The 17426-nt window shown below is 48.5% G+C and overlaps 1 protein-coding gene and 1 non-coding gene across 4 annotated transcripts in view; both read left to right on the forward strand.

The window, feature by feature from the left end:
• Positions 1 to 3469: 3469 nt before the first annotated feature.
• Positions 3470 to 3551, forward strand: TRNAL-AAG (transfer RNA leucine (anticodon AAG)). Its single transcript has one exon. It is a non-coding gene; the product is annotated as a tRNA-Leu (tRNA).
• A 181-nt stretch (positions 3552 to 3732) lies between these two features.
• POLR3E (RNA polymerase III subunit E) overlaps positions 3733 to 17426 on the forward strand; it is a 31199-nt gene continuing 17505 nt past the window's right edge. For 2 of the 3 annotated variants that reach the window (XM_061152995.1, XM_061152996.1), the window contains exons 1-6: positions 3733 to 3876; positions 9668 to 9741; positions 10827 to 10877; positions 14215 to 14292; positions 15010 to 15125; positions 15567 to 15649. In XM_061152995.1, the coding sequence (XP_061008978.1) occupies positions 9706 to 9741; positions 10827 to 10877; positions 14215 to 14292; positions 15010 to 15125; positions 15567 to 15649 (364 nt within the window). In that variant the 5' untranslated portion in view covers positions 3733 to 3876; positions 9668 to 9705. The remainder of the gene's footprint in view (positions 3877 to 9667; positions 9742 to 10826; positions 10878 to 14214; positions 14293 to 15009; positions 15126 to 15566; positions 15650 to 17426) is intronic. The other variant, XM_061152997.1, reaches the window with a different exon arrangement.

A 17426-nucleotide genomic window follows, 5' to 3' on the forward strand; every position in this document is an offset into this window, starting at 1 on the left:
CCCACTAGTGAGGTAAATTGGCTCTAGTATCCAGATTCAGATTTCCAGGATGAAGCATCTGATTGGCCTAATTTGGACTGGTGCTTTGATTGACAGTTCCTTCAAGACCACAGGGAGGAGCTGGGGAGGGATAAATTGGGAGCTCAGAATTGACATATACACACTATCATATATAAAATAGGTAACTAATAAGAACCTACTGTATGGCACAGGGAACTCTATTCAATACTCTGTAATGACCTATAAGGGAAAAGGATCTAAAAAGGAGTGAATATATGTATCACTGATTCACTTTTCTGTACAGCAGAAAGTAACACAACATTGTAAATCAACTATACTCCAATAAAAATTAACTGAAAAAAAGACCACAGGGAGGAGTGTTTCCTCAAAGGAAAATCAGTATTGGAAACAGAAGTGTGGGGGAAGGATTCTGGGAAGGCAAAAACAACACATTCCCACCCAGAGAGAGTATTCCCTTTGGGGAGGAAGAAGAAAAGGGCCCTGAAGAATAGAGGAAAATGTTAAAAAAAAAAAAAAAAAACTTTTCAGATGGTTTTGTTGCAAGCCTACGCTAAAATTTTATTACAGTCTTCCTGGAAGTGTAAATCCTCAGGGAGACTAGTTCAAAGATCCATATTTGGTAGGGACATTTGAAAAAATTTACCTTTTATTACAGTACCACCTACATAGAGTAAAGTGTAAGCTTGATGAATTTTAGAACATTTGCAGCACTCTAGAAAGCTCCCTCAGAGACACGCCCCCCACCTCTGGCATTACATCCCACTCCAACTCACACAAGGGTGACCATTCTTCTGACTTCTATTCTGGTAGAGACAATTTTATAGGACAAGAGAATGATTGCATAATCATTGTCAGATTCAGGAGGACGGGGTGGGGATGTTTCATTAAAGTTCACTACTCTCTTGACTGGCAAACAGTCAACTGGTGGATGGGTAGAAAACTAGTTTCCCAGTACAAATTCTAATGCTAGTAAATTTCATAAGAAAAATGGTTAAGTATTTTATTGGGAATGTTCATTTCTTTCCAGAAGGAGGTTCATGCAGTACGGTTTGGTCTCAGACCGGGTTTGGGATGAATTTCCTTTTGCAGGGGCAAGGGAGTGAAGACTGCTGGGGATCCGGGATTAAGCCCCCATGTCCATCCCCGCTGCCCCCAGCCGAGGGGCTGTGATCTGAAGATAGACACCCCTTACCTGACAGTCTCTAGACTGGGGGTGGGGGCCAGAGGCAATGTTTCATCTGTGGGGTTTGCCCTCTGTCCCATCCACCTGCCCCATAAGCCAAGGGACAGAGCAGACACACCAAAAGGACAGTGGGGGTTTAGCCCCTTCCTCTCTCCCCTTAGATAAAGTTGCTGGGACCCAGCGGGTCCCGAGCTCCGGTGCGGCATTCTGCTTCACCTGCTTATTAGTTTCACATCTGACAGTCACAAGACAGCCGTGTGATGGCACCTCAGGTCTGCAAGAAACGCCCAAAGGAGGCCCTGGGCTCTGCCTTCCAGGATCAGCTGGCATTCCTGTTAGCCATCCTGTTTAGTAAATATTGGTAGGGACGGATGTGAATTGCTGCAGAATGTTCTGGTGGAAATATGTTTACCTATGTTTGAGTCCTCATTTGTTAAAGTTAACAGATAACCCTAGCTTTAGCAGAAAAGAGGAATTTATTATAATGATAAAGGGATAGTCTGCAAGAATGTGAATGCCACTGGGCCCTGGAAAAGTCTCTTGGAGCCACAAAACCATCAGAATTTCTCTGTGACTCTCTACTCTTCCTCTCATTTTATCATTATTTTTCCATTCACTGGCTTTCTCTTCTTCTCGAGTCCATCTCACAGAATCTGGCCACCCCAAATCCCAGTTCCAGTCAGTCGGTCTCAGAGACTGACCCCAACACTTAGTACAGTCAAAAGAACAAATTAGGAACTCACCACGTCTCATGATTGGTCTGACCTCTGTCCTGTTTACCATAGAGCCCACTGGCCACGGTGTGCAGAAGGTGACCGCCAGAGACCCCCTCTCTGGACTGGTCAGGCAATTACTAGAAAAGTAGTATCAGGCAGAGATTCCAGCAATTATTCTTCATCATAGGGATATTTCCTTTTGGAAAATCCAGCACATAACTCACAAACAAATACAGTTCCCCCTGGTACTAAAACACATCAGCAGGTCAATGTTTTTCTTGATTGCAAGGACTATTCCTCACTTGGTTTTGATCCTCTCACAATGCCTGGCCGAGAGAGATGGCTGCTTCTGTATTTATTAAAGATTGCTTTAAAAGTAACAAACTCTCCCAGTACAATGAAAATCTTTGTACGTCAATACTTATTTTAAAGGTAGATGGAGAAAAAAAATATCCATTAAGGAGGAATTGAAGAGACGGAGGAATATGGAATGCCCAAATATCAGGGTGTGTGCCAACTGGATATTAACCAGAAACTTGACTATAACAACTTAATATAAACCACTTAAATGTCCATCTTCATAGCATGGAATAAATTAGATCCATATGTATCATAATAAATAAAAAATGTAATATTGGAGTAGAAAAGCAAGTTGCAGAATAATATTGGTACAATGTAGTAAGGATTATGTAAATAAAAAGCAAGATCACACTATATATTCTTAATGGATTTTTAAAAGGATCACATTCACACTTTTAATAAAAAGCATATACATAAGACAAGAATTGGAAGTAAAATGCCACGATATTACGTAGTGGGAATATGGATGATTTTTTTTGTACTTTTTCTATATTTTAAAATATCTACATATATATCAATATGGATAGATACCCCAAAAAATAGGTGAAAAAAGTCAGTTGCAATAAATACTACTAGTATGATTAATATTTATATTTATGTAAAATCCATAACAATAAAAACAAAACACCTATTTCTATGGATATATCTATCCATATGAATATATCCATATATATTCACATAAATTCACAGTAGATGATCCAGAAGGACATGCAGTATACTAAGCTGTATAATGGTTATCCCTGCGGAAGGAACTTAGATACCAAAGGTAAAAGAACATTAGTACTTTATCTACAAAGTTTTCATATTTTGCAATAATTCACATATTATCTGTGTAACTAAAAATTAAAACATAATTTTAGAGAAAACTGCCGACACCAGTCCACGGGTTTGGCTTTCGGAACCCCTGGTGCGTGTTACTGTTGAAATCCATCATTTACTCCGGCGTGGGTTAACCTGCTTAAAGTGTTAAACGTCCTACTCAGAAAACAGATTCTTAAACTGCATTTCGTTCTAAGTCCTGTTCGGAAGAAGTGTGGGTCTAACTATTGGAGCAAATATTTCCTTTTTAGTAGCCGACACGTTCTAAAATAGGTCTATAGGGACGAAGTAAAACGTATATCAAAGAAACAGAAGTGTACTTGCCTGTAAATGTATTAAATAGCTTCCTGGAAAGCCCCATTCACAGCTAGGTAGCGTGGCCGAGCGGTCTAAGGCGCTGGATTAAGGCTCCAGTCTCTTCGGGGGCGTGGGTTCGAATCCCACCGCTGCCAGAGTCAACATTTTGCCCCTTGCTACCTCCTCGCTGGCTGTTTTCAGCTGTTTTGCGACTGCATCGGCGCCCCCTGCTGCCAGGCCAGGGCTGGCCGCCCGCATGAATGGAGCGGCAGAGGGGGCGGATCCGCGGGCGCCGGGGCGGGGCATTGTGGGTAAAAGGAAAAGCGAGGGCCCGCCCCGCTCGCTCCCCCCACGTGTCCGCCCGAGTTTCTCCACCGGCAACATGGCCGCTGCCTGAGAGGAGAGTCTGGCCACTGCCGCCTCTGCAGCCCGCGGGTACCTGGGCCGTTGCTACCGCCCGCGCGCGGGCCCCGCGGAGAGGTGAGTGTCGTCCTGGCAGTGCTCACCCGGGCTGGAGCCGGGCCGTACTCACGAGGTGGGCCTGGGCGGGGCTGCTGAGTAGGCCGGGAGGCCCGCGCCGCGCGGTGCCCAGGGGCCGGGGGCCTCTTGGGACTCCGGCGGGAAGGACGGGCAGCCTGCCCCAGGATACCCGGGCCGGACGCAGGCTCCGACCTCGCCTCGGCCCCGCCAGTCGGTGACGCCAAGGCCGAGGCTACCGGCGGTGACTCAGGGTCCCGCCGCCTTGCCCCACCCGGCTCAGGCGGGCCTCCTGCGGGAGCACCTGTCCGAAGGCAGCCGGTGTCCTGCCGGCGTGGCGGCTCGTGGCAGTGGCTGCGTGGTGGGCGTGAGAAGGGGGCCTGACCACCCGCGAGGGAGGCGAAACCCATTGGACAGTGTGGCGCGGGGCAGGCGGCCCGCCCCGATGGGCAGGGTGAGGGTGTCCGGGGCCCCCTCCTCGCCGCCGAACCGGATCAGCTCGCGTCCGGCTAGGCCTGGAATTCTCCATTCATTTATTCCAGCCACCCTTCAGTGCTATTTGGGAGCCAGCGACGTGCGGCCGATGGGGCCCTGAAGGTTTGATCAGACGAGGTGTCAGTAAGCCAGTAAATAAAAAAGGTCGTTTTGTTCTGTTAGCTTTAGAATCATTGGGGGGCAGAAAAAGGAGATCTTAAAGCAGTTGTCACAGTTTTCTTCAGCTGTGAATTGGGGATAAGAGGATTCCCGCACCTCCTGGGGTTGTGATGAGGGCTGAGTAAGGTAAGATGGGAGAAGCTCCAGGTTGCAGCGTTTGTTTCGTGGCTATGTCTCCTGCCCTTTTATATTGGAAGAAAACATTGTGCCGAGTAAGTAAGAAACCTTCCCAGGGATTACGTTTCTACTTTACTTAATTCTTCACAGTTCTTTCTCTGAGGTTGTTGCTTTTGTTTATCCCCATTTTTGGGGTGAAAATAGTGAAGATCAAATGTTGCTCAAGAGGCTAGGGGTACTAGTTAGCAGACCTGGGATTTGAACCTGTGCAGTTTCACTCCAGAGTCCAGGCTTTTACCCACTACACCATCCTGCCTTCCACTAAAGAATCTGGCAGCACAGTCGTTAAGAATGAGAATAAGGCTATTTGACATCAGCTAGACCTAGGTTTGTGGCTTAGCTCTGCCTTTCTCTGGCACTGTGACCTTGGGTAAGTTACTCTCTGAACTTGAGTTTCCTCTTTTGTTAATTGGTAATGATATCAATACATCCTTATAGAGCTTCCGAACAGATTACATGAGGATGAATATATTAAGTCCTTAGAGAAGGGAGGGTCTTATGAGTTAAGAATTAATTCTTTTTGCCTCTAGGCCACCTCTCCCTTTCATTGAGGTGGAAACTGGAGTGACTCAAAAAGGGGAGATGCCTTGTAGAAGGGGCACACAGCCAATAAGAATCCAGGCTTTGAGACTGTTTACCCTGGGCCCCTCACCCCTTCATTCAGTTTTGTGTTGTCTCTCTCTGCCCAGTAGCTGGAGACTGTTTTTCTGTTTGCCTCTGTTTTTCTGATTGGCCTACAGGTTAGATTCCTGCGTGACCCAGTTATGGCCTTCAGGCATCTCCTCTGCTCTGGACCCTCCCTTAGATTTTATCTTGTCCCCTTTCCATTTGTTGAACAGCCCCCTGGTGGGGATGTTTTCTGTGCCCAGTGCCTCAGAGCCACTGCCACAGAGTACCTTTGTGGTCACAGGAAACCCTGTTGAGGTCAAGGTGGTCACTGCTGCCTTGTGGTGGCCTGGAAGTACAGACCACACCCCTGTCCTCGAGTGTCCAGGAGGCCCAAACCGTGAGGCTGCTAGTCTCTGGATGGGGCTGAGTTATGGGTAAAGGGTCTGTCACTGCCTGATCTCATGCACTCATTTACTCAGTTTTTCTTTATACTATATTGTTTCCTTCACTGTTCTAGATATTGGGAGAACAGCTTGAATTTTTTTAAAAGATAATAATGCCCATATCAACTCCACAAAGTAAATTAAATCATCTGTTTTATGGTTGAAGCAATCTGAGAGCACTCATGGAGCATACATTCTAGTGCAGAAGACAGGAAGGAAAGGAAGGAAAGTCGCTCAGTTGTGTCCGACTCTGCGACTCCTGGGCTGGAGCCTACCAGGCTCCTCCAACCATGGAATTTTCCAAGCAAGAGTACTGGAGTGGGTTGCCAGACAGACAACACATAAGCAAATAGACTAACTAGGTAATTCCAAGTTATGATAAGAACCATGAAAGAAATAAAACAGGGCTTTGGTAGTGACTGGAACTGGGTCAGGGGTGGGGGCCTTTAAGGTGAATGGTCAGGGAAACTTGTCTATTCCTGGAGGGGGTGGGGATGGTGATATCTAGTGAAAAGGAGCCAGCCTTTTTTGAAAAGACCTGAGGAAAATAGATGATGTGCAAAGTTCCTGAGACTGGCTGGGGCTTAGCTTGTTTGAGGCCCAGCAAGATCATATGGGACCTTGGGGCCATGGAAAGGAATTTGGATAAACTATGTGACAGTTGAAGTGTTTTGAGTGGGGGAATGATAGCTTTCCTTCCAAGGAGCAAGGGTCTTCGAATTTCATGGCTGCAGTCACCATCCTCAGTGATTTTGGAGCCCAAGAAAAGAAAATCTGTCACTGCTCCCACTTTTTGACCTTCTGTTTGCCAGGAAGTGATGGGACCAGATGCCATGATCATTTTTTGAATATTGAGTTTTAAGCCAACTTTTTCATTCTCTTTCACCGTCATCAAGAAAAGCTCGTTAGTTCCTTTTCACTTTCTGCCATTAGAGCGGTATCGTCTGCGTATCTGAAGCTGTACTATTTCTGCCTGCAGTCTTGATTCCAGCTTGTGATTCATCCAGCCCGGCATTTTGTATGATGTACTCTGCATAGAAGTTAAATAAATAGAGTGACAACATACAGCCTTAACGTACTCCTCTCCCAGTTTTGAACCAGTCAGTTGTTCCTTGTGAGGTTCTAACTGTTGCTTCTTGTTCTGTATACAGGCGTCTCAGGAGACAGGTAAGGTGGTCTGGTATTTCCATCTCTAAGAATTTTCCACAGTTTGTTGCGATCCACACAATCAAAGGCTTTAGCGTAGTTAATGAAGCAGTAGTAGATGTTCTTCTGGAATTCCCTTGCTTTCTCTATTATCCAACGAATGTTGGCAGTTTGGCCTCTGGTTGCCGTTCTGGGGGTACAGCGAGGGACGCAATAGATGGAAATCTCTGCCTTGTAGTTTACTGCTGAGTGGGGGTGGGGTGGGGATGGATGATAAATCCAAAGCTGTGAACTGTCACATGGTGATACAGGCTGTGGAGAAAACCAGAGAGGGAAGGAACTGGCTGGGAGGGTATTGTGGTTTTAATTGGGTGGACAGAGAAAGCCTCAGCAATGAGGTAGAATCTGAGCAAAAACTTGAAAGAGGTGAAGGAGGGAGCTGTGAGGTTATGGGGGCGAGTGGAGCAGTGAGAGAGACCCAGAGGTGGGATTGGGGAAGGGAGGGAGACCTGTGGAAGATGAGGTCCGAAAGGAAGAGGGTCGGGGAGGGGTTGTTTAGGGCCTCACATGGGATGGAAACGATGTTGGCTTTTATTTCTGGTGATATGGGGAGACTTTTAAGGGGGAGGAGTGCTATGACCGCTAGATATGGGTTCAAGGTGGAAGCAGGGAGGCCAGTTAGGAGGCTGCTGCTCTAAGGCAGCAGGAGATGGAGGTGGCAGTGGGAGTGGCCAGATTCTTGACATACTTTGAAAGTAGAACTTACAGGATTTGCTGGTGTGGGATGAGAGGAAGAGAAATATCCAGGGTGATGCCAGTGCTTTGGCCTGAGCCTTCTTGGTGTGTGGAATGTGTATCTGGAATAAACAAGATGACTTTGCATGATGGCTAGGACAGGGGCCTAGATGCCATTGAATCCCATGATGGAAGTACTCTTTTAAATATTAAAGCATCCCAGTGTTAAGTAGATTAGGCAAAAATTGAGCTGGGCTTACCAAAAGGAGAGGTCTGGGAAAGGCTGAGATCAGAGGCTGCCCAGGTGCCTTATTTATTTATTTTGGTCTTTGTTGCTGCCTGCTGGCTTTGTCTACTTGTGGCTGGTAGAAGCTGCTTTCTAGTTGCAGCGCACGGGCGAGGCCTCTCTTGCAGAGCACTAGCTCTGGGGTATGTGGGTTTCAGTAGTTTCTGGTGTTCGGGCTCAGTTGCCTCTTGGCACGTGGGACCTTAGTTCCCACAGCAGGGATGGAACCCATGTCCCCTGCACTGGCAGGCAGTTTCTTAACCACTGGACCACCCGGAAAGTCTGCCTAGATGCCTTTCTAACTGTGAGCATCTCCTTCCTTTTAGGAATATGAAGGTGAATTATAGTCAGACCTGCATGTTCATGGATTCAGCTAACCTCAGAAACTACATTTGCCTTGCCCCTGGCAACTATTTACATAGTATTTACATTGTATTTATGAGTATTTACATTGTATTAGGTATTATAAGTAACCTATAGGTGATTTAGAGCTTCCCTGGTGACTCAGCTGGTATAGAATCCACCCACCTTGCGGGAGACCTGGGTTCCATCCCTGGATTGGGAAGATCCTCTGGAGGTGCACATGGCAACCCACTCCTGTATTCTTGCCTGGAGAATCCCCATGGACAGAGGAGCCTGGCAGGCTACAGTCCATGGGGTTGCAAAGAGTTGGACACGACTGAGCGACTAAGCACAGAGATGATTTAAAGTATAGGATATGCTGAGGTTATATCCAAGTGCTCTGCCATCTTCTGTAAGGTATTCCCCCCACACACCACCCCCCGCCTCTTCCCCAACTGATACTGAGGGATAGTGTACTTACCCTCCACCACGGAGACCTGCCTTCTCTCCTCCAGGTACCCGAAGTGCTTCCTGTTGCCTGGAGTCCCTCTTCCCCTCTGCTATCCTGGCTTGTCCAAATCCTTCTGTCCTTCAAGACCCAGCCCAAACTCCCCTTCCCTCCCCTGAACTCCCCAAACTGTAACTGCAACCTGAAGTTGAATGGTGTTGATGTCTTCTTGGGTCCTCTTGCTTCCTGTGTGGCTTTGGTAAAACACAAAATAGTGTCTGAGTTTCAGTCTCCTTGTTATTAAACAGGGACAGGTGAGAGAAGAGTATGCATGTGAAGAGGGTCATTTTTAGACATAGACACACACACACACACACACACACACACACGGAAAAAATCACAGAAAGGAGGTCATCTCACGGGGGGTTGGGTTTAAAGTCAGCTTGAAAGTCAGCTATCAGAGACGGAGTCACCCTGGGATCCAGGCCTTGGGACTGTCTGCCCTTCCTGCTGCACGTCGGGCTCTCCTCTGAAGGTTCCCCACGGCCCCCAGTTACTTTCTGAGTGTTTTCTTCGTGGCTGTGGACCAGCCAGCCACCATCCTCCTGCCTGGCGGTGAATTCTTTGTCAGTAGTCAGAAAACCCCTGAGGCTAGTCATTTGTTCCTTCCCGTGGATGTAACCCACATGTGATGTCTTGGGTCCACCTGTTTGCACCCACTGCTTGGTGGTTTCTGCCTGCTTTTTTTGTTGTTGTTACTTTTTATTTTTTTGACTGATGGGGTATATCAGCCAAAATGATGTGGGCTGTCCACTTTTGACTCCATGAGAGATATAAGAATAAGATCTGTTTCTGATTGCCTCAGGTTTCTCTCTCTCAGAGCAGGACTGGCTACAGAATGGGTGTGCAGGTGTGTTGGTTGAATGACTGGCAGACCTCTCGCTCTCCTTGCAGATCGAGTCTGAGGACCACGTGGCTGGCTCCCCCCTAGTATGGCCAATGAAGAGGATGACCCAGTCGTACAGGAGGTAACTGCCGGGGCGGCGTGCCTTCCATCCATCCTCAGGCCAGCCAAGGACCTAGTGGCTTCCTCTCTACCTGGAACCCTCTTCCTCGTACCTGCCTGGCTGACCCCCTCACCTCCTTTAGGTGTCTGATCCGGCATCACCTTGTCGGAGAGGATTCCCTGACCAGCCTGCGTCACGTGACGTTCTCGTGCACGCCCTCCCTAGCCCTTTACTTTGGCCATGCCTTGCGTTTGGTCACAGCACCTCTCAACCCCTACACATAAGTCTTCTTCCGCTAGAGTGTAAGCCTCTTCAGGGCGGGGATTTTGTTCTGTTCACCACTGTCTGCAAAGCCAAGTTCAGTGCCTGGCAACTAATACTCAGTGACTGTTGGATGCATGGGCTTACCCAGATTCCGTCATGTAGCAGTTGTTCACTGAATCCATCATGTGCTGGGGGCTTTGACAGCGGTGAGCCAGGCAGTGCTCCCTCCCGTGGGAAGCTGAGGGTCTGTAAGACTGATAAGGAAGGGGTGGTTCCAGGGTCAGCCCAGACTCAGACACATCCTAGAGCCACTGGACCTTTGCACATGCTGTTTCCTCCACGTGTGCCTCCCCGTGCCTGATGAGCCTTCACTCATCCTTAAGGCTTGGAGGTGGGAGAGACCATGGTTCATAGGAAGAGCTAGGAAACAGGAAGGTAAACTGCAAGGTGCAGCAGAGGCAGTGAGCGTTGAAAAGAAAGTAGGGCCAGTCAGACCACCTTAAGACAGGCCAACCCAGGACAGGAGGTGGAGGGCACAGGGAGGAGGCCCTCCCCCGCCCCTTCCTCATCAGAAAAGCATTTCATTGGTCCCTCTAGGGTGCATCTGATCTGGGCACCCTCGGGCAATACATTTTTATTTGGGGTATAGTGAGCCTGGGCGGAGGACATGTACCCAGGTTGGAGATTTGGTTCCCTTTGTTTTTAGCAAAGGTTGAGCTATTTCTTCTTCCCCAAGACTGCCTCAGGGCCCTATCCCTGAAATCTGAGGAGCAAGCATGTGCCCAGGGCAGGCTGGGCATTGAGTTCTGTCTCCCAGTTAAGTCGTCTTCTCTTGTTCCCAGATCGACGTGTACTTGGCCAAAAGTCTGGCAGAGAAGCTCTATCTGTTTCAGGTAATTATGAGACATAAAGGTAAGGGGGCAGGGGGAGACACAGTAAGTGATAGACAAGGAACCATGTGAAACCTCCAGTCGCTTAGAATTCTTGGCACAGAGGGTGTGCTCAGACAGTCTCTTTGCTTTCATGGATGGGTCAGTAGTAGTCTTTAATTTCAAAGATGGGAAAACCAAGACAACCCTAAGAGAACAGTGTATCGGATGAAGCTTGGGCCCTGGGGACAGCCTACTAGCAGGGAGGCTCAGTTGTGAGTCCTTGGGCAAGTTTCTTAAAAAAAAAAAAATGTCTGTGCCTCAGTTTCTGCAGTTGCACAGTGGTGATAGTAATAATGCCTGCCTGATAGGGTCCTCATGGGAATCAAGTGAGTCCTTATTAAAGTGTTTAGAACACTGCCTGGTACGATATTAGCACACGAATGACGACTGCTGCCGTACTTAAGACTCAGGGAGGAGCTTTCTGGGCAGCTCCAGGGCAGCATCAGCCAACCGCTCCCCTCTTTGCTGGGCCAGTACTTTTTTATTTGCTTGCGCCAGGTCTTAGTTGGGGAATGGGGAATCTAGTTCCCAGATCAGGGATCGAACCCTGGGCCCCCTATACTGGAAATGTAGAGTCTTAACCCTGGACCACCAGGGAAGTCCCTGGGCCAATCGTTTAATCCTGGTCACTCCTCCTTGTAACCCTAGACTGTCTGCAGAAATCATTCAAAGCACTTTACATATGGTAACTCATCTCATCCCACAGTAGCCTATAGTGGTTATTATTATTGTGATTTAATAACAGCTTTACTGAGATCTGATTCACACCCATGCAAATCCCCCATTTAAGTGTAAATGCAGTGAATTTTAGTCTGTTCACAGAGTCGTACCACCGGTAGCAGTCTATTTTAGGAAGTGTTTGTCGTCCCATCCCCCCAGTCCTAGGCAACCATTAACCTATTTTCTGTCTATAGATTTGCCTTTTCTGGCCATTTCACATAGACGGAGTCATGCAATATGTGGCCTTTGTGCCTGGCTGTTTTGTTTAGTGAGAATTTTTGAAGATTCTCTCTTGCTATAATGTGTATGAACATACCCCATTGTATGGATTTGTATACCACATTTTATTTCTCCATGCATCAGCTGATGAGCATCTGGGTTGTTGTCATGTTTTGGCTATTACGCATAATGCTGCAGTGAACATTCCTGTCCCAGGTGTTTGGTGTGGAGAGGTTTTCATTTGCCTTGGAATTGCTGAAACGTGTGGAAGCTATGTTTAATATTTTGAGGAAATTTATATTCCCAGCAATAAGATTATTAAGCATTGGGTTGGTCAAAAAAATTCATTCGGGTTTTCCCCATAAGATGTTATGGAAAAACCCCAACGAACTGTTTGACCCAACCCAGTATTTTTGTCGCTGTGTTGCATGTGAGAAAAAGGCCCAGGGAGGCTAGGAGCTCGCACAACGGGCCTGGGACGGGGCGGCAGCTCCCTCCTAGTACGTGCTGGTATGCCAGGAAGAGACCTGGTGTGGGGCCCGTGGGGCCGGGGGTTGTCGTTCAGGGCCTTCTACGCCTGCTTCTCGACTGGCTGCAGAGTGGTGATGGGCCGGGTGGTGGTGACAGTTCATGGTGCGCCAGGCCCGGCTGGGCGTTGGCTCCATTTGCCTCATTCCCTGTTCCTAGTGGTCCTGGGAGGCAAGGAGCTTGCCTGAGCACACGAGGAGCAAGTGGCAGAGGGAGGACTGTCTGATTCCAGATCCGGCTTCCTTCCCCACCACCCTTCCCAGCGGTCTGGAGGTCACAGGGCTGCCCTGGATTTTCACAGACCAGGGGCCCTCCCGGGCTGTCATGGGCGAGTCTGTCCCAGTCCAGACCAGTTGTGCTCCAGGCTGCTCCTGGACCTGAGCTGCAGCCCAGGAAGCAGGGAGGAGTCACTCTTGCTATTTAAGAGAGCTTTTAGGGAACAGCCATTACCCTGGACTAGAATATAACTGATCTCAGATGGCCTCCGAAGGAGGGTTTACTTTACGCACTGCCACACCTCCGCCAGGCTCCTTCTGGAGGCTGTGGTGCTTCTCACAGCGTTGGCCACAGTCTTTTGAGAGTGAGTCCGAACCGTGACTCATCCAACCCCCCAGGGGTGTACATACAGTACTGGAGAAAGAAAGGAAAAGTGGGTTTGTGAGGAAGGATGTTGCCATGGCCTTCTTTGTTCAGAGCAAAAGAAGCGATCTGAGAGCAGTACGCTCATGTGTGGTGCAAAATAGCTTCATACCGGTTGACACGGGAGCCCAGAGAGGCCTCTCTGAGCAGGTCAGTTGGCAGACCAGCTCCCTTCCAACTTTATGGAAAACCCCACACATGAGCCTGCAGCCTGTAAAGAATCTGCCTGCAACACAGGAGACCCGGGTTTGATTCCTGAGTCAGGGAGATCCCCTGGTGAAGGAAATGGCAACCCACTCCAGTATTCTTGCCTGGAGAATCCCATGACAGAGGAGCCTAGCAGGCTACCGTCCATGTGGTCGCAAGAGTTGGACACTACTTAGCGACTAACTCACCACCTCCACCGCCCATCAGCGCAAGGAGAGAGAATGGGATAGTGATTCCCATAGATCTGTTGACCAGGAAAAAAAAAAAACAAACGCACAACCTAACAGTTGAATGAGACTTATATTTGATTCAGCAGATTTACTGAAGAGGAGAGCCGGGAGATAGCCTTTCAGACAGCCCTGAGGGACTATTCTGAAGAGATGAGAGAGAGGATAGATAGGAGTTTTGCAAACAAACAGCTTCTCTGTGTGTGGGAAGTGGGAACAGCCTGGGCTCTTTGAAATCGCTCCTTTGTTATGCACCTTAACTGTCAGGCTTCCTGTTTTCTCCCTCCTAAGGGTCACCCAGGGTGCCCTGTAGGTGGAGTGGCTGCAGTGGCTTGAGGCCACAGCATCCTTTGTGGCAGGTGACTGTCAGGCTTCAGCAGCGAGCAGTTTTTGTTTTCCCTCTTTGCTTCCTGTGGTCTCATTTTCCTTGTCCTTCTCCACCTGGGTGGCCTGTAAAGGACTCCGGATCCTTACTTTTGACTCGGGTGGCATTGCACTGGGTTCCTGGGGGCCATAGGGCCGTGCATGCTGGGGCTTGTTGGGGTTCCTAATGCTTGGGCATGTCCCTTGGATGTGTGAAAATGGCTCTTTGGGAGGAGTCTAGCTGGAGCCAATGAGAAGGGATGCAGGAGACCAGCGGGGTCCTCTGGTCTGGGGCGGGAGTGGAGAGGAGCTATTGATTCTTGGCCAGCACCCCTAGAGCCGAGCTCTAGGCAGGACTGGGCAGGGTGGACTGACGGCTCCCTTCCCTTCCCCAGTACCCAGTGCGTCCAGCCTCGATGACGTATGATGACATTCCACACCTCTCAGCCAAGATCAAGCCCAAGCAGCAGAAGGTGGGACTGGCCTCCTGGTGGGGGTGGAGGGACAGGAGTGGTGATAGAGTGGGAGCTGAAAGAAGCCCAGAGGAGTGATTGGAGAGTGAAGAAGGAAACCAGTAACTTGCAGGGCCTTGAGAGCTGCAGAAGGAAACTTCCAGAAAGAAAGGTGGTGGGCAGCTCCAGAGAGTCCAGGCAGGAGTGAGCCCTGAGATGAATTAGAACACGGGATGGGGTGGACTAAAGTTCACAGGATAGGGCTCATGTGAAGAGAGCCCGATATGGGGAATCTCGTGCCTCTTGGGGCTGGGGTGACAGGGACCAGGAGACCAGCCTGTCCTCAGGCAGCTGCGGCTCTAAGCCCTGTTAGCGTGTAAAAAGCCACACCAGCATTGCCAATTCTGCTGACATTTGAAAGGAAGTTGGAAATAAGGAAAAGAGAAAAGCTCTTGATTTTTAAATGTTGGTACCTAATATAGACTTTGGGGAGTGGAATGTGGCAGCAAGCAAAACTACGTGAACCCTCTCCAACAAAAAGCACTCAGGCCCTTCTTTTGGAATTTGGGCTTGTAGCCTTTGTGTGGACTGAAGCCCAGGGGCCTTCGGGAGGGATGGTGTCAGTCCCGCTTCTGGGCAGGGACTGCAGTTAGGAGGCGGGTGTGGTGGGGTTGGGGGCTCTCCTGAGGGCTGTACTTCGGGGTCCTCATAGCTGGTGGGGGTGCCTGCTGCCTGCAGGTAGAGCTTGAGATGGCCATCGACACGCTGAATCCCAACTACTGCCGCAGCAAAGGGGAGCAGATCGCGCTGAACGTGGATGGGGCCTGCGCTGACGAGACCAGCACATATTCCTCGTGAGTTCCCTGGGCCCCAAGGGCGCCAAGCTTCGCTTTCTTCAAATATGAGCCTTCCACAGCCCTCAGCAACACCGAGGCCCTGTGCCCCACAGCTGGGCTCCCCACCAGTGGCTCATCTTTGCATGACTGGGCCTGGCACGGGCTCATCCCCAACACGGACTTGTCCCCAGGGAAGTCATCTTCCCTCCTAAGATGGGTCCTTTGACCAAGTTCTAACTGGGCCAAGAGGAAAGCTGGCGCCACGACAGGAGAGGGAGCTCCCATCTGCTGCGTGCCTCGAGGCGCAGTTGGGTTTCCTCATCCCAGCGCCCCTCCTGCAGCAAGTGTGGCCTTGGTCTCTGGCTGTTGGCGTTCCCGTGTCGGGGTGGAGGGGGCTGTGCCTCCAGGCCCAGGCCTGAGCTTCCTTCCCCTTGACCTCCGTTCTCCCTGTGCTTCCAGGAAGCTGATGGACAAGCAGACGTTCTGCTCTTCCCAGACCACCAGTAACACGTCCCGTTACGCTGCCGCACTCTACAGGCAAGGTACCCACTCTGGGCTGCCGTGAGGGCTGAGTGGGTGGGAAGGAAGCAGGATGAGGGCTGGGGCCAGGCGAGGACACCGCGAAGGCTGCATCTGAAAAGGATGTTGCTGAGCCATGAAAGACGCCGGAATTCGTGGCCTCTGGAGGAGAGGAATTCAATCCGGGGTCAGTGACGAGGCTTGATCGCTCAGAGCTTTTGTGTAATAAAGTTTTATTAAAGTATAAAAGGGATAGAGAAAGCTTCTGACATAGACATCAGAAGGGGGCAGAAAGAGTGCCCCCTGCTAGCCTTTAGCCCGATGTTACACAGCGACAGGCTGCTAATTAGAGAAAGGGGATGTCTCAAAGCTCGGAGACTGGCACCAAGTGCCTCGCCCACAACGTGCATTTTGAGAGAACATGGGCACAAGGCGTGTCATCCCAGGCCATAAACATTGACATGAATCTTGAAGAAAGGTAGGTTTCCAAGTAAATGTATAGTTTCATTAACATAGATTAGAAGAACAATGTATGAGTAAAACACTGGTTTGTTGAGCCCTTACCGCTTCTGAGTTTTAATGTGAACCATCTTGAAGAAAGGCAGAATCTAGGGTAAATACATAGTTCATTAACATAGCTTAAGAAAAACATTTCCATAAGAAAAACTCATTGGGAAAAAAAACAGTTGGTTAGCTCAAGGTTTGAGAAAAGTTAAGTTCGAGTGGAACCAGGTGTCATGGCAACACAGAATTTTAAGAGAAACCTCCTTTTTAAATTTGTATAGAGAAGGAAAAAAAATCTGACACTTGTAGTTTATTTCCTCCTGCCACTTAAGAGAGAGATAAAAAAGCATCTGACACTTGCAGCACATTTCCTCCGTTTGGAGACCCCTGGCCTTCCTGCCTGTTGCCCTCTCACCCACGGAGGCCAGACAAGCTGTCAGGGGATTGGGGTTTGCCACCTCTAAGGGCTTACAGATACTGCCAAACCTGATTGGGTGGGGCTTCATGGTCATCGTCCTTCTGGGACACAGACACACACACAGCATGACCTTTGAGACAGGAGTAGAATTTTGTCTTAAATACAAGGTATTTATGACCTAACAGTTCCATTCCTAGAAAGCATCTATGCGAGAGAAATGAAACATCACCACACAAAAACTTGTACATAGGTGTTCACAGCAGCATTATTCATGGTAGAAAAAAGTGGAAATGATCCACATGTCCATCAGCTGATGCATGAATTACAAAATATGGTATAGCCATACATTTGAATATTATTTAGCCATAATAAGGAAAGAAGTACTGATATGTGCTGCAACATATCAAGCCTTGAAAACATTAAGCTAAATGAAAGAAGCCAGGCACAAAGGACCACATGTTACATGATTCCATGCGTATGGAATGTTCAGGACAGGCAAACCCATGGAGACAGAAAGTGTCAGTAGGTTTTGGTTTCCAGAGGCTGGGAGGAGATTGGAATGGAAACAGGGTTTCTTTTTGGGGTGATGAAAATGTTCTAAAGTTGATTGTGGTACTGGATGTATTGCTTTGTGAATATGTTAAAATACATTGAATTGTATGTTTGAAATGGGTGAATTATATGTTATGTGAATTATCTCAGTAAAGCTGTTTAAAAGTACAAGTTTACTATAAGTATTTAGAATTTATAAAGCAATAAAGAAATTTGAACACTTATGCGATAAACTGGGATAGGATAAAAGTAATATCAAATAGCTATACTCTTCTGATTTGAACTCATATCTCAAGGACATAGTTCTTTAAAGCCACATTTCTTTT

Source organism: Dama dama, chromosome 10 (assembly GCF_033118175.1).
Source record: "Dama dama isolate Ldn47 chromosome 10, ASM3311817v1, whole genome shotgun sequence".
Lineage (NCBI taxonomy): Eukaryota > Metazoa > Chordata > Mammalia > Artiodactyla > Cervidae > Dama > Dama dama.